Source organism: Ovis aries, chromosome 2 (assembly GCF_016772045.2).
Source record: "Ovis aries strain OAR_USU_Benz2616 breed Rambouillet chromosome 2, ARS-UI_Ramb_v3.0, whole genome shotgun sequence".
Classification (NCBI taxonomy): domain Eukaryota; kingdom Metazoa; phylum Chordata; class Mammalia; order Artiodactyla; family Bovidae; genus Ovis; species Ovis aries.
Window position 1 is genome coordinate 61,905,536 of NC_056055.1, and position 17,482 is coordinate 61,923,017.

General features: G+C 42.5%; 1 protein-coding gene and 1 non-coding gene across 5 annotated transcripts in view; one reads left to right on the forward strand and one right to left on the reverse strand.

Moving 5' to 3' along the window:
* TRPM6 (transient receptor potential cation channel subfamily M member 6) overlaps positions 1-17,482 on the forward strand; it is a 166,352-nt gene that overhangs the window by 40,975 nt on the left and 107,895 nt on the right. Inside the window, exon 1 of one of the 4 annotated variants that reach the window (XM_060409360.1) lies at positions 4,643-4,699. The exons of 2 other annotated variants lie outside the window; for them this stretch is intronic. In XM_060409360.1, the coding sequence (XP_060265343.1) occupies positions 4,667-4,699 (33 nt within the window). In that variant the 5' untranslated portion in view covers positions 4,643-4,666. Of the gene's footprint in view, positions 1-4,642; positions 5,284-17,482 lie in introns of those variants that run through there. One more of the 4 variants, XM_012122844.5, reaches the window with a different exon arrangement.
* LOC114113407 (small nucleolar RNA U2-19) lies at positions 9,641-9,722 on the reverse strand. Its single transcript, XR_003588443.1, has one exon. It is a non-coding gene; the product is annotated as a small nucleolar RNA U2-19 (small nucleolar RNA).

The following is a 17,482-nucleotide window of genomic DNA, read 5'->3' on the forward strand; positions in this document are numbered from 1 at the left end:
AACTGAACTGAACTGATGCTACGAGGGATTGAGGGCAGGAGGAGAAGGGGACAACAGAGGATGAGATGGCTGGATGGCATCACTGACTTGATGGACATGAGTTTGAGTGAACTCCGGGAGTTGGTGATTGACCGGGAGGCCTGGAGTGCTGTGATTCATGGGGTCGCAAAGACACGACTGAGCGACTGAACTGAACTGATATTGCTGTGTTTGGAGTGGCCTTTCTGTGTTCTGGCAGTTGGTGGTTCCTCTTTATTGTGGAGGTTCCTCGCTGTGGGTGGGGTTGGACGGGTGGCTTGTCAAGGTTTTCCGGTTAGGGAAGCTTGTGTCAGTGTTCTGGTGGGTGGAGCTGGATTTCTTCCTTCTGGAGTGCAATGAAGTGTCCAATAATAAGTTTTGAGATGTCAGTGGGTTTGGTGTGACTTTGGTCAGCCTGTATATTGAGGCTCAGGGTTATGTTCCTATGTTGCTGGAGAATTTGTGTGGTATGTCTTGCTCTGGAGCTTGTTGGCCCTTGCGTGGTAACTCATTCTTTTAAAAGCTGCATGGTATTTTACGGTATGGACACATCACAGTTTATTTAAGCACCCACTAATGGCTGTTTGGATTATTGGTAATCTCTCTTCATTACAAAGGGTGCTACTGTGTATATCCTTATACATATATCTTAGTGCGTTTCTGAAATACAAAGTTCTAATACCAAAATTGTGATGGAAAAGGTTATGCCTTGAATCCAAATCTCTCTAGTGAAGTGATAGTCACTCAGTCGTGCCTGACTCTTTGAGACCCCTGGACTACACAGTCCGTGGAATTCTCCAGGTCAGAATACTAAAGTGGGTAGCCTTTCCCTTCTCCAGGGGATCTTCTCATCTGAGGGATCGAACCAGGTCTGCCACATTGGAGGCAAATTCTTTACCAGCCGAGTCACCAGCGAAGCCCCCAGATCTCTAATATGCCTTCCAAAAGGGTCTCATTTTAAACTCTTAACAAAAGTATCTGAGGGTTCCTGTTTCTCCCCTGATCAACCATGAATATTTTAATCTTTGTTTATGTGACAGGATAAGTGATCCATTTTCACAGCAGAAAAACAAATTGGGAGTATACTCCCACAGAAGCACTGAATAAGAAAAACATCTATTCAGTAGGCATAAGAAAATATATTGCTACCTTTCAAAAGGAAATCTGATTTGTAGCTGTTTAGGAAATGGCAACCCACTCCAGTGTTCTTGCCTGGAGAATCCCAGGGACAGGGGAGCCTGATGGGCTGCCGTCTATGGGGTCGCACAGAGTCGGAAACGACTGAAGTGACTTAGCAGCAGCAGCAGCAGCAGCAGCAGGAGAGTAAATGGATGCAATTCAAACTTAGCACCTTTGGTTTGAATGGGAAGGTTTGAAAACAGAAACAGTCACACAAGAATGGACTGGAGGTCTGGATTTTATCCTTCCTTACTGGAAGCATGTGCTATACTGTGCTTCAGTTGTGTCTGACTTTTTGTGACCCTATGGACTGTAGCCCGCCAAATTCCTCTGGCCATGGGATTCTCCTGGCAAGAATATTGGAGTTGGTTGCCATGTCCTCCTCCAGGGGATCTTCCTTACTCAGGGATTGAACCTGTGTTTCTAAAGTCTTCCTTTATAGCTCAATCAGTAAAATAGTCTGCTTGCAATGCAGGTGACCTGGGTTTGATTCCTGGGTCAGGAAGATCCCGTAGAGAAGAAAATGGCAACCCACTCCAGTATTCTTGCCTGGAGAATCCCATGGACAGAGGAGCCAGGCAGGGTACAGTCTATGGGGCTGCAAGAGTTGGACGTAAATGAACGACAAACCATATTCTAAAGTCTCCTGCATTGGCAGGGTGCTCTTTACCACTGGCACTACCTGGGAAGCCCCCACCTTTATTTAAATTAATAACCCATACCTTTAAACTTCTCCCACTGTGAAATGCCCTCTAGATTTATCATCATTTCCATTACCCACTTCAGAATGCACATTTATTTTGTTTCTTTTATGCTTCTGAAAGGAAATTAGTGGTGGCTACCCAAAGTGAAAGCCATGAACAGGAGATACACTATGATTCACTGGTCATGAGTTTCTCATGGTGTTGTTCTTGTTGGTGCAAAGAGAGTTATTTATCCAAATTAAGGAAAATGAGCCAAATCCAAGCTTGTAAAATTTTCTTTAGGAGAAGAATGCATATATTAGAACCTACTCCTTAGTAGTCCCTAGTAACTGGGACTCGTTAAGATTTTCACATATAGGGAATTCCCTGGTGGTCCATTGGTTAGAATTCTGTGCTTTCATTGTGAGGAGCACCAGTTCAATCCCTGGTCAGAGAACTAAGACCTCGCAAGCTGTGCAACATGGCCAAAACCAAACAAAAAACATTTTTACATATAAAAAAAGTGTTGTCTACTCATTTTTCTCTGTTGAAAAATCAGCTGTTTCCCTTCATTTTGAAATCACTAGGTTGACTTTAAAAGTTAGTGCCTTAAAACCATGTTAGATCAGGAATAAAACATTTACAGTGTTCAGGGTAAAAACAGAGATCTGATAAAGAAGAAAACAAAGCAGAAAAGGAAGGGAAGAGGAAGAAAGGGACTAGGAAAGAACAATAAATGAGAAAATAAAGCTGTGTATGTTGATGAATGTTACCAGTGGTGACCCAGGTACTGTTTCACTTTTAATTGTTCCTCCTCCCTACAAACCCAAGCTTCTTGAGGACTGGACAATGTCTTATTCATCTTTGTTTTCCCAGCACCCAGCAGGATGTCTGACAAGCAGTCTGTGTTCAGGAAATATTTGTTGGCTTGAATTAAACCACCCTGAACTACTAATGAACACCCTAAAGTTTAAATTTCATTGCTTTCCACTAGGCAAAAGTATACTTGTGGCCAGGAGATTTTTTTTTTTTTTAAGACAAGTTTTAAGTTGAGTGAGGTACTTGTGAAAGATACAGATTCCTGGGCCCCACCCCAGAAATTATATAGATGGTTTAGGTGGCCTGGGTGGGGCCTGGGAATCTGCACTTTTAACAAATGCCTCAGTTGTTTCTGTTACAACTTGGAGACCAAAGGCACCTTATACTAGCACATCAGATGTTTTAAGTCCTAGAAGTGTCCTGATATTTTAGACTCTGCCTTGAGGCTTGATCTGAAAAGTATATATGACTACCCTGACATGTAAATTTACCAAAGAGGTTAAGTGAAGTGAAGTCACTCAGTCGTGTCTGACTCTTTGTGACCCCATGGACTGTAGCATATCAGGCTCCTCCGTCCATGGGGTTTTCCAGGCAAGAGTGCTGGAGTGGGTTGCCATTTCCTTCTCCAGGGGATCTTCCTGACCCAGGAATCGAACCTGGGTCTCCCGCATTGCAGGCAGACACTTTACCATCTGAGCCACCAGATGTTAATTACAGTGTACCAACACTCTTAAGAATCTTGAGTTCCAAATATTTAGTTTTCTTGGGGGTCTGCAGATATTTGAGAGCTCCCAGTCTCTAGTGCTGAGACAGACCAACAGAGGAGATGTATGGAGAAATACCAATCAAGAGGTGCTTACATGCCTTAGCGGGGCTCCTGAATCAGTTAACTGCTCATATTAAAATTTTGAGGGAACTGGGTCAAGGAGAAAGAGAGTAAATGTATTAATAGAAAAACAAACAACAACAAAATGTTAATATGCAAATGAGATGTTCAAGTTTTCTAACAAAGAAAAATTAAAACCACATTGAGAAATGAGAGAAAGGACTTCTATTGGCAGTCCGGCAGTTCAGACTTTGCTCTTCCATGGCAGGGAGTTCAGGTTCATCCCTGGGTGGGGGAATTAAGATCCCATATAAACATGGCAATCCACTCCAATATTGTTGCCTGGAGAATCCCATGGACAGAGGAGCCTGCCTGCTTACAGTCCATAGGGTCCCATGACTGAAGCGACTTTAGCAAGTGTGTATGCATGCTGCCTGGTGTGGCCAACAAGAAGGAAAAAAAGAAGAAGAAAATAAGTGAAAAAAAAAAAGTGTCTGCAAATGTGAGCTCACTGGGCAGAAATTCAGAATGGACTAATTTGAAGTCAGTTAAGGATGAATAGCTACCATTGTTAACTGCACTTGTAATAAGTGAGCCTCATCTCTGCCAACATACTAGGATTCACCCACAGTAACTGACGGCAGCCTTAAAAAGACTGCCTAACCAGGGTAACCCACCGAAAATACAGAAATCACAAAGCTTTTGATTATATCTTCTGGATTTCAGAATAGCCTCTGAGGAAAGGGGTTTATTCACCCTCGTTCCCACTGTGTAGATAAACAAACCCAGGCCCAGAGGGGTCACCTAACATCCAATAACTCCCGGAGAGTAAAGGACTGCTTGTTAGGTTATCCCCCCGCCCCCGTGTCCTCCCAACACCACGCTGACTCAACAAGACCAACACAATTAAATATACAATTAGGTATATCTGTGATGATGATGAAAATCCCATCTGACCCTCCCTATACTCAAGCCAGGTAAGGTCGGAATCACCTTTCTACACGGGAGGTAACTGAGGCCAAAAGGTATGGTGACAAATCTATACTGCTGTAAAAGGCAGCGTGTGGAGGTGGAGCTCAGATCTGACTCCACAAGTCAGAAGCTCAGATAAGGCTTTGGTAGCGGGGCCTGCAAGTCCAGGATGAACGCTCGTTCCGCGGCGGAGCGCTTACAGGTAAGCCGGGCTGCCAGTCGGCGGGGCTGAGTCCTTGGTGACTTTACCAGATTTGAGCCCGGTGCCCTGGGTGCTTTGTAGGTGGGGCCGGCCACGCGTTATTTAACTAGAATCTCGAATAGATGGGACTTACGAAATATCTGCTCTCAACTCCTCTGGTCTCCACCCGGAGCCGATTATCATATTTGAGGGTTCGCTATCGTAGGACACTTAAGTGCACGCCCCACAGCCCAGGTTCCGGGAGCTGGAACGGGGCCAGCGCGGAGGTGGTATCAGACCGGAAACCTAACGGGGCTGGGGGTCCGCTTAGGGCGGTGGGGAACCCGTCCCGGGAGAGGAGGCAGTTCTCTGGTTCCACTCCGGCCGGGCGGCGGAGGAGACCGGACGTGGCGTGAGCCGGCACCCGGGAGGAGAGAAGGCTCGGTTCGGAGCGGAGAGGCACGTCTGGGCGGCGCAGACCTGGAGAAGCCGGGCGTCGCGGCTCCGGGAGGCGGCGGGAGAAGTGCCCAGGCCACTGCCTGCACCCCTACAGGTCCCCGCGAGGCCCGCCCCGGATTCCCGGAGCGATGAGAGTGCAGGTCAAGGTAAACGCCGCCGCCCCAAACACCTTCCCGCAGTCCCCTCCCTGGGCTCCGCTCCATCCTCTACCTCCCACCGCCGGGGCTCGCTGCGAGAGCTGCGCGCTGGCTCCTCCCGACTCCTGTCCGAAGTGCGATGGGAAGTTTTTTTTTTTGTAGCGGGGAAAGGGAGGGCGCCCCTGGCTGCTGGGGAGTCTTGAAGGAGCTTGGGGAATTGTGGACAGGAGTGGAGACCCTGGTTGTGCCTTGGTCTCTTGTGAGGCGGCCAGACCTCGAACTGGCTATCACCTACCTGTTTTGTGTGGACTGGCACACATGTGTGAAGTAGTACGGTTTATTGTGCGCATTTTATTCTTGCATTTCGGCATAGTCTGGTTTTTGGTACAAACCGTTAAAGCCAGATCAGCCGAATTCGCATCCTCGCTTCACCAGTAGCTACGATATTGAGCAAATTACTGGAACCTCTGTACTTTGGCTTCCTCATCTGGAAAATGGGATGACGATTGTAGTTTGAACATTAAAATGAGATGCTATATATACAGTAACATTTCAAATAACGCCTAACATTTGTTGGATTACAGAAGTTTGCTATTATTTCACCCAGAGAATAATCCTGTAAGATCTAAGTATCACCACCCACCCACTTCCACCACACTGGTTTTTAGGTGAGGAAAATGAAGTTGAGGGAGAATAGTTAAGATTGGAGTCCAGAGTAGTGGTTTAAAACATTACGAATATGGATACCATGCACCGGATTTTGAGCATTTGTTCCTAGGGAGAAGGTGGTTCATTTTTAACTACCAAAGTGGGGACTGAGTTCTTGAATTTCTGTTTTCCCTGTATAAAAATTTTGGTATTTCGTTTTTCATTTGCTTTGGATTCTTCCATGACTGATAAAGTGTTGGATATTCTGGCTTGACTGACACCTGGTGACCCCCTACCCCCATTAGGTATGGTTTTCTGATGTGGACCTCAGTTGTGATTTTTCTCTTTTTTACTTCTTAGTTTGATTGAAGTTGTATATACACGTAGTTCAGAAACAAATAATTCCATAAGGTTCATTACCAAAAACAGCAGAACTTGTGTCATTTTCTTCTTTTTAGAAAGAGCAGTCATGTTCATCTCTTTTAGCTGCTGCTGCTGCTAAGTTGCATCACTCGTGTCCGACTCTTAGCGACCCCATGGACTGTAGCCTACCAGGCCCCTCCATCCATGGAATTTCCCAGGCAAGAGTACTGGAGTGGGCTGCCATTGCCTTTTCCGTTCTTTAGCTGCTGCTGCTAAGTCACTTCAGTCGTGTCCAACTCTGTGCGACCCCATAGACGGCAGCCCACCAGGCTGCCCCGTCCCTGGGATTCTCCAGGCAAGAATACTGGAGTGGGTTGCCATTTCCTTCTCCAATGCATGAAAGTGAAAATTGAAACTGAAGTCGCTCAGTCATGTCCGACTCTTAGCGACCCCATGGACTGCAGCCCACCAGGCGGTTTGTACTTATTCATGTCTAAATAATGCTTGTATTACTCTTCTTGATTTCTCAGGTTTAGTATTTATGCATTGTTTTTCCAGAATGGAATATGAGTATTTAGCTTTCTTCTAAGTTCCTGCACCTATCACTAACATCTTTTCTCTTCCTTCCATCTGTTTTCAGAATATAGTTAAGTCAAAGTTTCCCTTTGAGTCTCTCTAGTGCTGGATCCTGTTCTTGTATCCCATATTGTTGTCTTTCTTATTTCCCATTATTTTGGTGGAGCACATTCTCCAGTAGGTCTCTGAGAAAGGTTACATGTAAAGTAAACTGAATCAATGTATTCCTTTTTTTAAAATAGTTTTTTTTGATGTGGATCATTTTTAAGGTCTTTACTGAATTTGTCACAATATTGTGTCTGTTTTATTTTTTGGTAGCAAGGCCTACAGGAACTTAGTTCCCTGACCAGGGATTGAACATACACTTCCCTGCACTTGGAAGGTGAATCTTAACCAGGCACCACCAGGGAAGTCCCTGAATCAGTGTATTCTTGTGACATATTATCCTTCCATATTTTTTTTCCTTACCAAAGTTTCGCTAATCATACAAAAATATGTTCTTTTGGTAAATAATTCAAACCCTACAAGTAGAAATTCAAACAGAAAGTTTCCTTTCTGTCTTGGTCCTCATCTCTCTCAAACCCAGAAGTAACCAAACCATTGGATTTGAAGAATATTATTTAGGTACATTATTATTATATACAATGTATTGTTTTGATTTGTGCATTTATTTTTACATAAAGGAAATTATACTGATTATTGATATACAACCTGATTCCTTTAAAAGTAGTTCTTGGACTATGTTTCCATGTTAATACAAACTGATGCTTTCCTGGGTAATATAGTCAGATGAATTGAGTCATTCAAAATCAAGCATATAAAATTTTCTGAACAATTACTTTTCTAGTTTCACTCAGCCAATAAATAATTACTGTGTGTTAACTATGTGCTAAATCCTGTTCCAGAACCTGGGAATATACAGTTAACAAAACCTTTATTTTTGAGGTAGACAGGGATGGTGAGATGGTTCTAGATGATGGAATTGAGTGCAGCTGCAGCTTTAATGAGCTTGTTTTTCCCCTCCTGGAGTACACACATCATTCAACCAAGTCTGTCTGTCTTTCTCTGTAGAAAACAACCATTACAAATTGGACTCTATAACTTCTGTGCCACCAGCGCAACAGAACCATACCTCTGAGACACAGAAATGGATATTCTGAATAGATAAACAAATGCGATATACACATACAAAGGAATATTATTCAGCCTTAAAAAGGAAGGAATTCCTATACCATGCTACATCATGGATGAACCTTGAGGACATTTTGCTAGATGCAATGCTCAGTCATGAAAAGACAAATATTGAATGATTCCATTTATGTGAGATGTCTAAAGTAGTCCAGTGCACAGAAAGAAAAAGTAGAATGATGGTTGCTAGAGCCTGGAAGACTGGGAAATGAGAAGTTGTGTAATGGGAATAAAGTTTAATTTTTGCAGGGTGAAAACATTCCAGGGTTTGGTTGCACAAATTTAAATATAGTTAATGATACTAAACTGTGGACTATAAAATGGCTAAGATGGTAAATTCTACATTATGTGTATTTTACCACCGTTTTTTAAAAAATAAGAAAAAAAATTCACACAAGCTCCATAGTGGGATTTGTCCTTTACTTTGTAATTTTTATTTTATTTTTCACAGTGCTGGGTCTCCATTGCTTTTCTCTGGTTGCAGAGATTGGGGACTGCTCTCTGGCTGTGGGGCACGGGTTTTCATTGCAGCAGCTTCTTTTGTTGTGGAGCACAGGCTGTAGGGCATGTGGGCTTCAGCAGTTGTGGCTTCTGAGGTCTAGAGCACAGGCTCAGTAGTTGTGGTGCTTAGGTTCTGTTGCTCCATGGCATGTGGCATTTTCCCAGACCAGGGATTGAGACTGCCTCCTGCATTGACAGGCCAGTTCTTTACCACTGAGCCACCAGGGTAGCCCTGTCCTATACTTTGAATTCATGATTGAACCTGTTTTCAGCTGGGTTCAGCTTTTGCATGGAATCATGGCTTTTTTAGGGGTTGAGGTAACAATGGACTTCCCTAGAAACTCTTCGTGGCACCAGAACCTTTAGCATGTCCCTTTGTTGGTGGTAGCCCAGTGCTATTTTTCATTTTTTTTCCACGAGTTTTGGCATTTCCATATCTCTGGGGAAAAGGTTCCTAAGTTGTTTATGGCACAGATAAACTTTGAGACTATTTCAGAATTACACAATTGAGAGAAGTGAGAAGTGGTCATTTTGTTTGCCTTAAAAGTTTCATTCTTTTCCTGGTTTTGTAAGCACGTGCCTCTCTGCAAGAGCCTTCTGGTCTGTTTTGACTGGAGAAGATGACTTACTGCTTGCATGGCACAGACAGGTGCCTTCCCTGGCCCTGGTTCTCCTGCAGTTTCCCAGCTGGCATTTATTTTCCAGCCCTGGCCTGATGTGGAATGATTCTCTGCTATTTGCTGGCTCTGGATCTTGAAGCCCACCCAGATCGGATAAGAGTCAGGTATCCAGGGGGTGCAGACATGCTGTGTGTTTTGGATTGGAGAGATCAGCCTGGTGAACTGGATTGTTGTTGTTGTTCTTTTTTTTTTTCCTGTTTCTCTGAGCTCAGGTCAAATGTTGTTAAAAAGGTCTGTAGTAAAACCTTGTCATCATTGCTCAGAACTGATCAGCCTTTCATACATGCACATCCCCAGCCCACTCTCACATATCCATCAGTGAATCTTCAGTTATTCACTGTCACCTTTATACACACACACACACACACACACACACACACACACTCCTTATTTTAAATTATTCTTTTACTTTTCAGTACTACTGAGATCATATGTCAGGTGGACTAAGAGGTCTTCTCTGATGCTCAGATTTGGCTATTTTCATCATTAGTCCTCTTCAGTAAGAGCAGATCTCAGAGAATGGGTTGTCCTTTATTCTCCCACTTCTCCCTAAACTATGTGTGGGCATTATATAGAATTTTCTTTCCAGGCAAACTCAAAGCTTGGTGGGGTAGATGACTATAAACAAGTGACATTCTCTCCTCACTTTACCTATTGTGGACTTGGAGCTTCTTGTAAATAGTCTTTTTTTTTTACTATGTACTTTATTTTAAAAAAAATAATTTTATTTATTTATTTATTTTTGGCTATTGTAGGTCTTTGTTGCTGTGCAGGCTTTTCTCTAGCTGCAGAGAGCTGGAACTATTCTCTTGTTGCAGAACATGGGCTTTAGGGTGTGTGGGCTTCAGTAGTTTGGCATATGGGCTGTGTAGTCCTTGTTCCCAGGCTCTAGAGCACAGGCTCAATAGTTGTGGCGCACGGAATTAATTGCTTCATGACTTATGGGATCTTCCTAGACCAGTGATGGAACCTGTGTCTCCTGCATTGGCAGGCAGGTTCTTTACCACTGAGCCACTAAAAGTGAAAGTTCAAGTGAAAGTGTTAGTTGCTCCAACTCTTTGTGGCCCCATGGACTGTAGCCCACCAGGCTACTGAGCCACTGCTGCTGCTGCTAAGTTGCTTCAGTCGTGTCTGACTCTGTGCGACCCCATAGATGGCAGCCCACCAGGTTCCCCTGTCCCTGGGATTCTCCAGGCAAGAACACTGGAGTGGCTGGCCATTTCCATCTCCAATGCATGAAAGTGAAAGTGAAAGTGAAGTTGCTCAGTTGGGTCCAACTCTTAGTGACCCCATGGACTGCAGCCTACCAAGCTCCTCCGTCCATGGGATTTTCCAGGCAAGAGTACTGGAGTGGGTTGCCATTGCCTTCTCTGACTGAGCCACTGCTAAGTCACTTCAGCTGTGTCTGACTCTGTGTGACCCCATAGATGGCAGCCCACCAGTCTCCCCCGTCCTGGGATTCTCCAGGCAAGAACACTGGAGTGGGTTGCCATTTCCTTCTCCAATGCATGAAAGTGAAAAGTGAAAGTGAAGTCACTCAGTCGTGTCTGACCCTCAGCGTCTGCAGCCTTCCAGGCTCCTCCGTCCATGGGATTTTCCAGGCAAGAGTACTAGAGTGGGGTGCCACTGGCTTCTCCAGACTGAGCCACTAGGGAAGCCCAAATAGTCATTTTTGACATCAGCAAACCACCTGTCCCAGGGTGGAACCATTTTTATCTGTTAGGAATTTGTGCTTTCTGTAGCAGGAGTGCTGGTAACCTTGGAGAAAACGTATTCTTGGGATTATTTCCTTGTCCTGAGAGTTTAACATTCTCTTTATCTTTCTTGGGCTGTGGGATAGGAAGATGGCTCAGGTTGCCCATACCAACCAAAGGAATTTAGGTCCAGGCAAAATTTGTGTGTGATTAGAAGATCATAGAGCCTGAAAATCATATGCCATTTTGGAATGTCTAGGAGGTTCTTTCCTTTCTCACTGATTTCTCTCATTTGCTGCTGAAAAGAACAGGATATGGTAATTGTAGATGCTCTAGAAATATCAGCAGGGAGGCCAGAAGAGTAATGAAAGTAACCAAGAGTCAGAAAAAGTAGTTTCACTGCTGACTGCACATTCTCCTGGCCTCAGGCAAGTTAGGTCAGTTTTCTTATCTGTAAAGCAAATGGCCACTGTTTGCTGGCTGCTTCTTTCTAAAGGTTGTGAATGTGCTTGGAGTTGGAGATTCCTTTGACAATCTGATGAAAGCTATAGATAAGTGTCTCAGAAACTCACAGTGGAAACCTGACCTGCTGGGCACTCAGGCTTACTGGGCAATTTAAGCTCTGTCTAAAAATGACTGCCCACCCTTGGCCTTAACAGACCACTGCCAAATTAGAATGCAACCTGGTATTACCAGATTCTGTTTTTTGCTTGCTTGTTTGTTTAAACTTTGCTCCTTGTTAAGGAAAATGCGGATGTATAGATTTTTTGTTGAACATGAAACCTCTGGATTTTTACATTTTTCTAGTTGCTTCAGAGATTTTTGAAAACACTTTATAAAGGGCTGAACAAAACACATTCATGGCCTGCTTTCTTCCTATGCTACGGTTAGAAACATGTCTGTATTTTGTTTTCCACTATGGTTAAACCCAAATTATTTATGGGTTTATTTTTGGGCTTTTCTCCCTTTCTGCCTGTGCCACTTCCTCCTTAAATTTATTTTTAGTGGATTTATTGAGATATATTCACATATCATATAATTCACACATTTAAAGTATAAAATTTAATGAGTTTTTTATCTTCACAGAGTTGTGCATCCATCACCACAGTCAATTTTAGAACATACCCACACCCCTCTTCCTCCTTAGCTCACCCTCCATCTCCATCAGCCACAGGCAACCACTGGTGTACTTTCTTTTTCTATGGATTTGCCTATTCTGGGCATTTTATATAAATAGACTCATACAATGTATATGCCTTTTGACTGATTTCTTTCACTTCACATAACATTTTCACGGTTCATCCATGTTGCAGCATGTAACAGTACTTCTTTGTATTGCTGAATAATGTTTCATTGTGTGGATATATCATGTTTTATTTGTCCATTCATCCATTGATGGATATTTTGTTGATTTTGCTTTTTTTTTTTGATCTGTACTGCTACGAACATTTATGTACAGGGTTTTGTGTGGACAATTGTTTTCATTTCTCTTGGATAGATACTTAGAAGTGGACTAGCGGGATCATATGGTAATTCTATGTTTAGCCATTTGAGAGACCTCCAGATTGTTTTCCACAGCCTCTGTATAGCTTTTCATGCCCACCAGCAATCTATGAGAGTTCCAATTTCTTCCCATCCTTGCCAATATTTTGTATTGTCTGAATTTTAGATTATAGCCATCCTAGTAGGTGTGAAGCGGTATCTCATGTGATTTAGATTTGCATTTAAATGATTAACGATGTGAAAAACCTTCCTGTGTTCCCTGGTCGGTTGTATACCTTCTTTGGAGAACAGCATATTCAGACCCTTGTGTAACACTTATTTTCAGTAGAGCTCTTGAGATTTTCTCTTGAGAAATGCATGTATTCATATCCATGCAAAAGTTGTTATACAATTTCTAGGGGTTCATGACCCTCTTGATATCTCTCTCTGGGTCTAAGGATACCCACAGAGGTTGGGGTATGAAGCAGAGATTTTTCTGGGCATTTCATGTGTTTTATGTCACTCTTATATCTGCTAAGGACCTTATGGGATTTGTGTGAAGATCAGATCTTCAGGAAAGGGATTTGTAAACCCCAAATCACTATTCAGCTTCAGGGATTGGTACATGTGCGAGTTCTGCGGGTAAATGATGGTGAAATGAAGTCATTAAAGGCGTGGACTTGAATCTGACTGCCTGTGTTTGAATCCTGGTGTCATTTTTATGAACTATTGTGTTCTTGTGAAAATTACTCAACCTCTCTGACTCAGTGTCCTCTTTTGTAAAATGGAGATAATAATTGCAACTACTTCCCACATGCTCTGGGGCAGAGTTAATATAAACAAAGTGCTTTGCCTTGTGCAAGTGGGTGCATAGAGAGTGCTGAAAAAATTGTTAACTTGCTGCTGTGGAGTAAATGTTTGTGTCCCTCCAAAGTTCATATATTGAAGCTCCAATCTACAATGTGATGGTATTTGGAGGTGGAACCTTTGGGAAATAATTAGGTCTTCAGAGTGGAGCTCTCATGAATGGGATTAGTGCTCCTACAAGTAGAGACACAATTGAATGCTTTGTCTGCCATGTGAAATTATAGTAAGCAGGGGGCTATTGTAAATTAGAAGAGGGTTCCCACCAGAACCCAACCATGAGGGCACCCCAATCTTGGACTTCCAGCCTGTAGAATGTTGAGAAATAAATATTTGTAGTGTGAGCCATCCAGCCTATGGTATTCTGTTACAGTAACCCAACTAAGATACCTGCTATTTATATTGTCTTAGGGCTTTCCAGGTGGCATTAGTTGTAAAGAACCTGTGTGGCAATGCAGGAGATCAAGAGACTCAGGTTCAATCCCTGGGTCGGGAAGATTCCCTGGAGGAGGAAATGGCAACCCACTCCCATATTCTTGCCTGGGAAATCCCATGGATAGAGGAGTCTGGTGGGCTATAGTCCATAGGGTCGCAAGAGTGGGACATGACTGAAGCGACTTAGCACACAAGCATATAGAACAGAATGAGCTTCCCAGGTGGCTCAGTGGTAAAGAATTCATCTGCCAATGCAGGAGACCCAGGTTCCATCTCTGGGTTGGGAAGATCCTCTGGAGAAGGAAATGGCAACCCTCTGTAGTATTCTTGCCTGGGAAACTCGGGAGGACTTCCCAGAGGAACCTAGCGGGCAGCCTATAGTCCATGGAGCCACAGAGGAGTTGGGCATGACTTACAGACCAAACAACAACAGCATAGAACAGCACAGGTTATTAGCTTATAGTGGAGCAGGCTGGCCTTTGAATATGAGAACACCTTTCTTCTTCCTGGAGGAAATAGATATCCTCTGTTGATATTTTAAAGAGCTAAGAGTTTTTGTTTTTGTTTTTGTTTTCCCCCTATAAACTGAGTCTTGTTATCTTAGGAAAGAGAATTTTCCTTCCAAAAGGATTTCAGTCCAGAGGGTACTTTACAGATCCTTGGCCTGGATCAGTTAATCCTGACTGAACTTTGTCACCTCTGTTAGTGTCTGTTTAAAGTGATTTAAAACAAACAAATAAAAACCAAACCCCCCAATTTTTGTCCTTATCTGGCCTAGAGAAACTCAGATTCCAAGTAGTCAGTATTGTTCTGTGATCAGGTCAAGTGATCTTGCTGGATTAAAACAAAGAGAGTCCAAAGTCTTAAGATTTAAACTCTTTATAGTATTAGCTAGAGTCTTTAGGGCAGTCTTTTCTTTTTTTGCTACACCACACAGCTTGTGGGATCTTAGTTCCCTCACCAGGGATTGAACGCAGGACATAGCAGTGACAGTGTGGAGTCTCAACCTCTGGAATGCCAGGGAATTCCCTGGGGCAGTGTTAAGACAGACTAGGAGGGAGTCCGTGACTTAGCAGAAGACTTTACAAATTGGATCTTTGTTCTTGGATGAGATAAAGAGGCAAGCCTCTCAGGCTCATGTTTTGGTCTCTTGAGCTGCTAATAGCCATTCCTTACAAGGATAGCCACTATTTCCAAGAGAAATCACATTTTGAGAAGCAGCTCTTTTAGTGGAGATATTTCAGCTGGAAAGTGCATCTTGCTGGCTGGTGTTTGGGTTCAGCAAATACTGAGTGTGAAAAGCAGAGTGGTAGATGAAGGAATAGGAGCCACTTACCCAGAAGGAGTCATCTAAAGTCCTTCTCTGTGGGGTCTCCTTTGTCAGAGTCCTTCATTTCAGTTTAACTGAAGGGACAAGCTCTGTAAGTTTCAGCCCAGGAGAGAGTTTCTAAGAATTACTGGAATCCCAATATGTTGTCAGTGTTGTTTTCTAACCCACAGACAGTGATTTGTGTGTGTGTGTCTGTGTGTGTATGTATGGTGCATGGGTTTTGTTAAAAGAAAAATTTTTCATGACATTTGTTAAAGAGAACAAGGAAGACCAGTCAAGAAAAAATGATTGCAATGGGAGTTTTCAGGAGGCAAGAGAGATAGGGCTTAACTCCAAATACAAGGGAAGTGGAGATTTATTGGCAAGGAGCAGGATACCATAAGTGAATGGAAAGGGTTAAGAGGAAACATCAAGGCTAGGGGATTCTTATTAGACCACTCAACAGGAGACTTGGTGAAGGTGGCCCAGAGTAGAGTGATCAGATACCAAGCATGGGGGATTTTTGCTAAATTAACTCAGCTGGATTCTAAAAATTGACTAAGTGAGCTAATGAGAGAGCCCAAGTTTGTGGCCTAGTTAGAAAGAGGACTCAAGTCAGAAAGAGCCTAACCCAAGTTTGGTTAGGAAAGAGAGTCTTCCTCAGCTTGTAGCTAGAAGTGACTAAGGTAGAACATTCTTCTTTTTAATACAATCACAAAATATGTGATCATTTGAATGATACCTTCTTTAAAGAAGAAAGTTGCTTTTCTTTTGTTTAATCACTTTTTTAGAATTGTCTTTTTAGGTCATTTCAAGGTCTCTTCCTTATGAATAGAATATATTTTTTTCTCATCTTAAAATAGAAGAAATTAGATATAGAAGAAATGTCTTAATCAATACCCAGTGGAAGTGGAAACCTGTTGTGTAGTTTGGCTTTCAGTGACTTAGAAAAATGCATTGTGCAATAACTGTGTTCCCCTTTCCTTCCTGAAGTACATTGAAAGTACAGTCTCTAAACAACAATTTGGGAACTTTGAAAATCAAATATAACAACCAGAAAGAGAAGTTGGGAACTTTTTCCTTAGCAAATGATATTTCATATCTCCCAACCTCTGATGCTCGCAGAATTCTTGGTACCCCTGACAGACTTCTGATTCTCAACTTCCTGGTCCAACCTCATTCCAATAAAACATCTTTTTCCTCCTTGAATTTTAGGGGAATTGTTTGTTCTGGATGTGATTTTTTTCTGAGAAAAACAACCAACCAACCTGATTTGTACCCTACCCTAAATCTTTCAGCTCAAATTCGATAAAAATCTTAACAATTTCTTTCAAGTTAAACATTTCAAAGACTTTAAAAACTAAGTTAAAAAATCCTAAAGATAAATGTAAAAATCTTGCATTAAAATGTAAGATTTAGGGTAGGTAATATTCTTAGTTGATAATAGGTGGAAGTCTCTTGGAAAAGAATATACCAAAATTGCCTCCTGTGGAAACAAGTCTGTGATATCCTCAAAGGCGATCCTTGATTAAATATAATTAGGGGAACAATGGATAGTTTATTCCTTCTGGAGAGTCATATGAGCAGAAAACGTTTTCCAACTGCTTATATGAGCAGAAAAGATTTTCTCCTTTCTTATCTGTTGTACTGGTGACATTTATACCATTTTCAAAATTACTTATTAAAAAAAAAGTTACTGGGGCCTGGCTAACATGTTCCATGAAAGAGTAAAGGCTTAGAGTCCAAGAAATAAGAGCAATCCAAGAACTATAACTAATGTTATAATTTTAACAATTATAACATTATGGTGGTGGTTGTGGTGGTTTAGTTGCTAAGTCACGTCCGAATCTTGGCGACCCCATGCACTGTAGTGCACCAAGGTCCTCTGTCCATGGGATTTCCCAGGCTAGAACACTGGAGTGGCTTGCCATTTCCTTCTCCAGGGGAATCTTCCCAACCCAGGGGGTTGAACTCAGGTCTCCTGCATTGCAGGTGGATTCTTTACCACCTGAGCTATCTACGCCTGCTACTGTAACATTACAGCAAATGTTTTTTTTTTGAGGGGGGGGCGGTAAGTAGCAATTACGCACACAGTTGTAAAATGTTTACCTAAAGTGATTGTAATTAATTTTTTTTAAATGTAAGTAGAGTACCTATTTCTACGTGTAGCTAAAGAAATGCTGAGGAAAATGGATAGCTGGATAGCTGGATGGTTGGAAACTATTTTAACAACCCCTGGGGTGAATTACCCAGGAAGAACTGTATTTATCCGGTTTTCTGATAGAGATTTCTTACAGACTAGAGAAGGAAACATATTTACCTTACCCTTGCTCTCCACTTCCTTTCCTTTCATTATACCTTGCCCTGACTTGTCCACTTGCCTGAAATCTCCAATTACATGTCACACAGTCTAGTCGTCTGGGCACATACTTTTTTTTTTTTTGGTTAGTGTATGACATGCCTGGAAA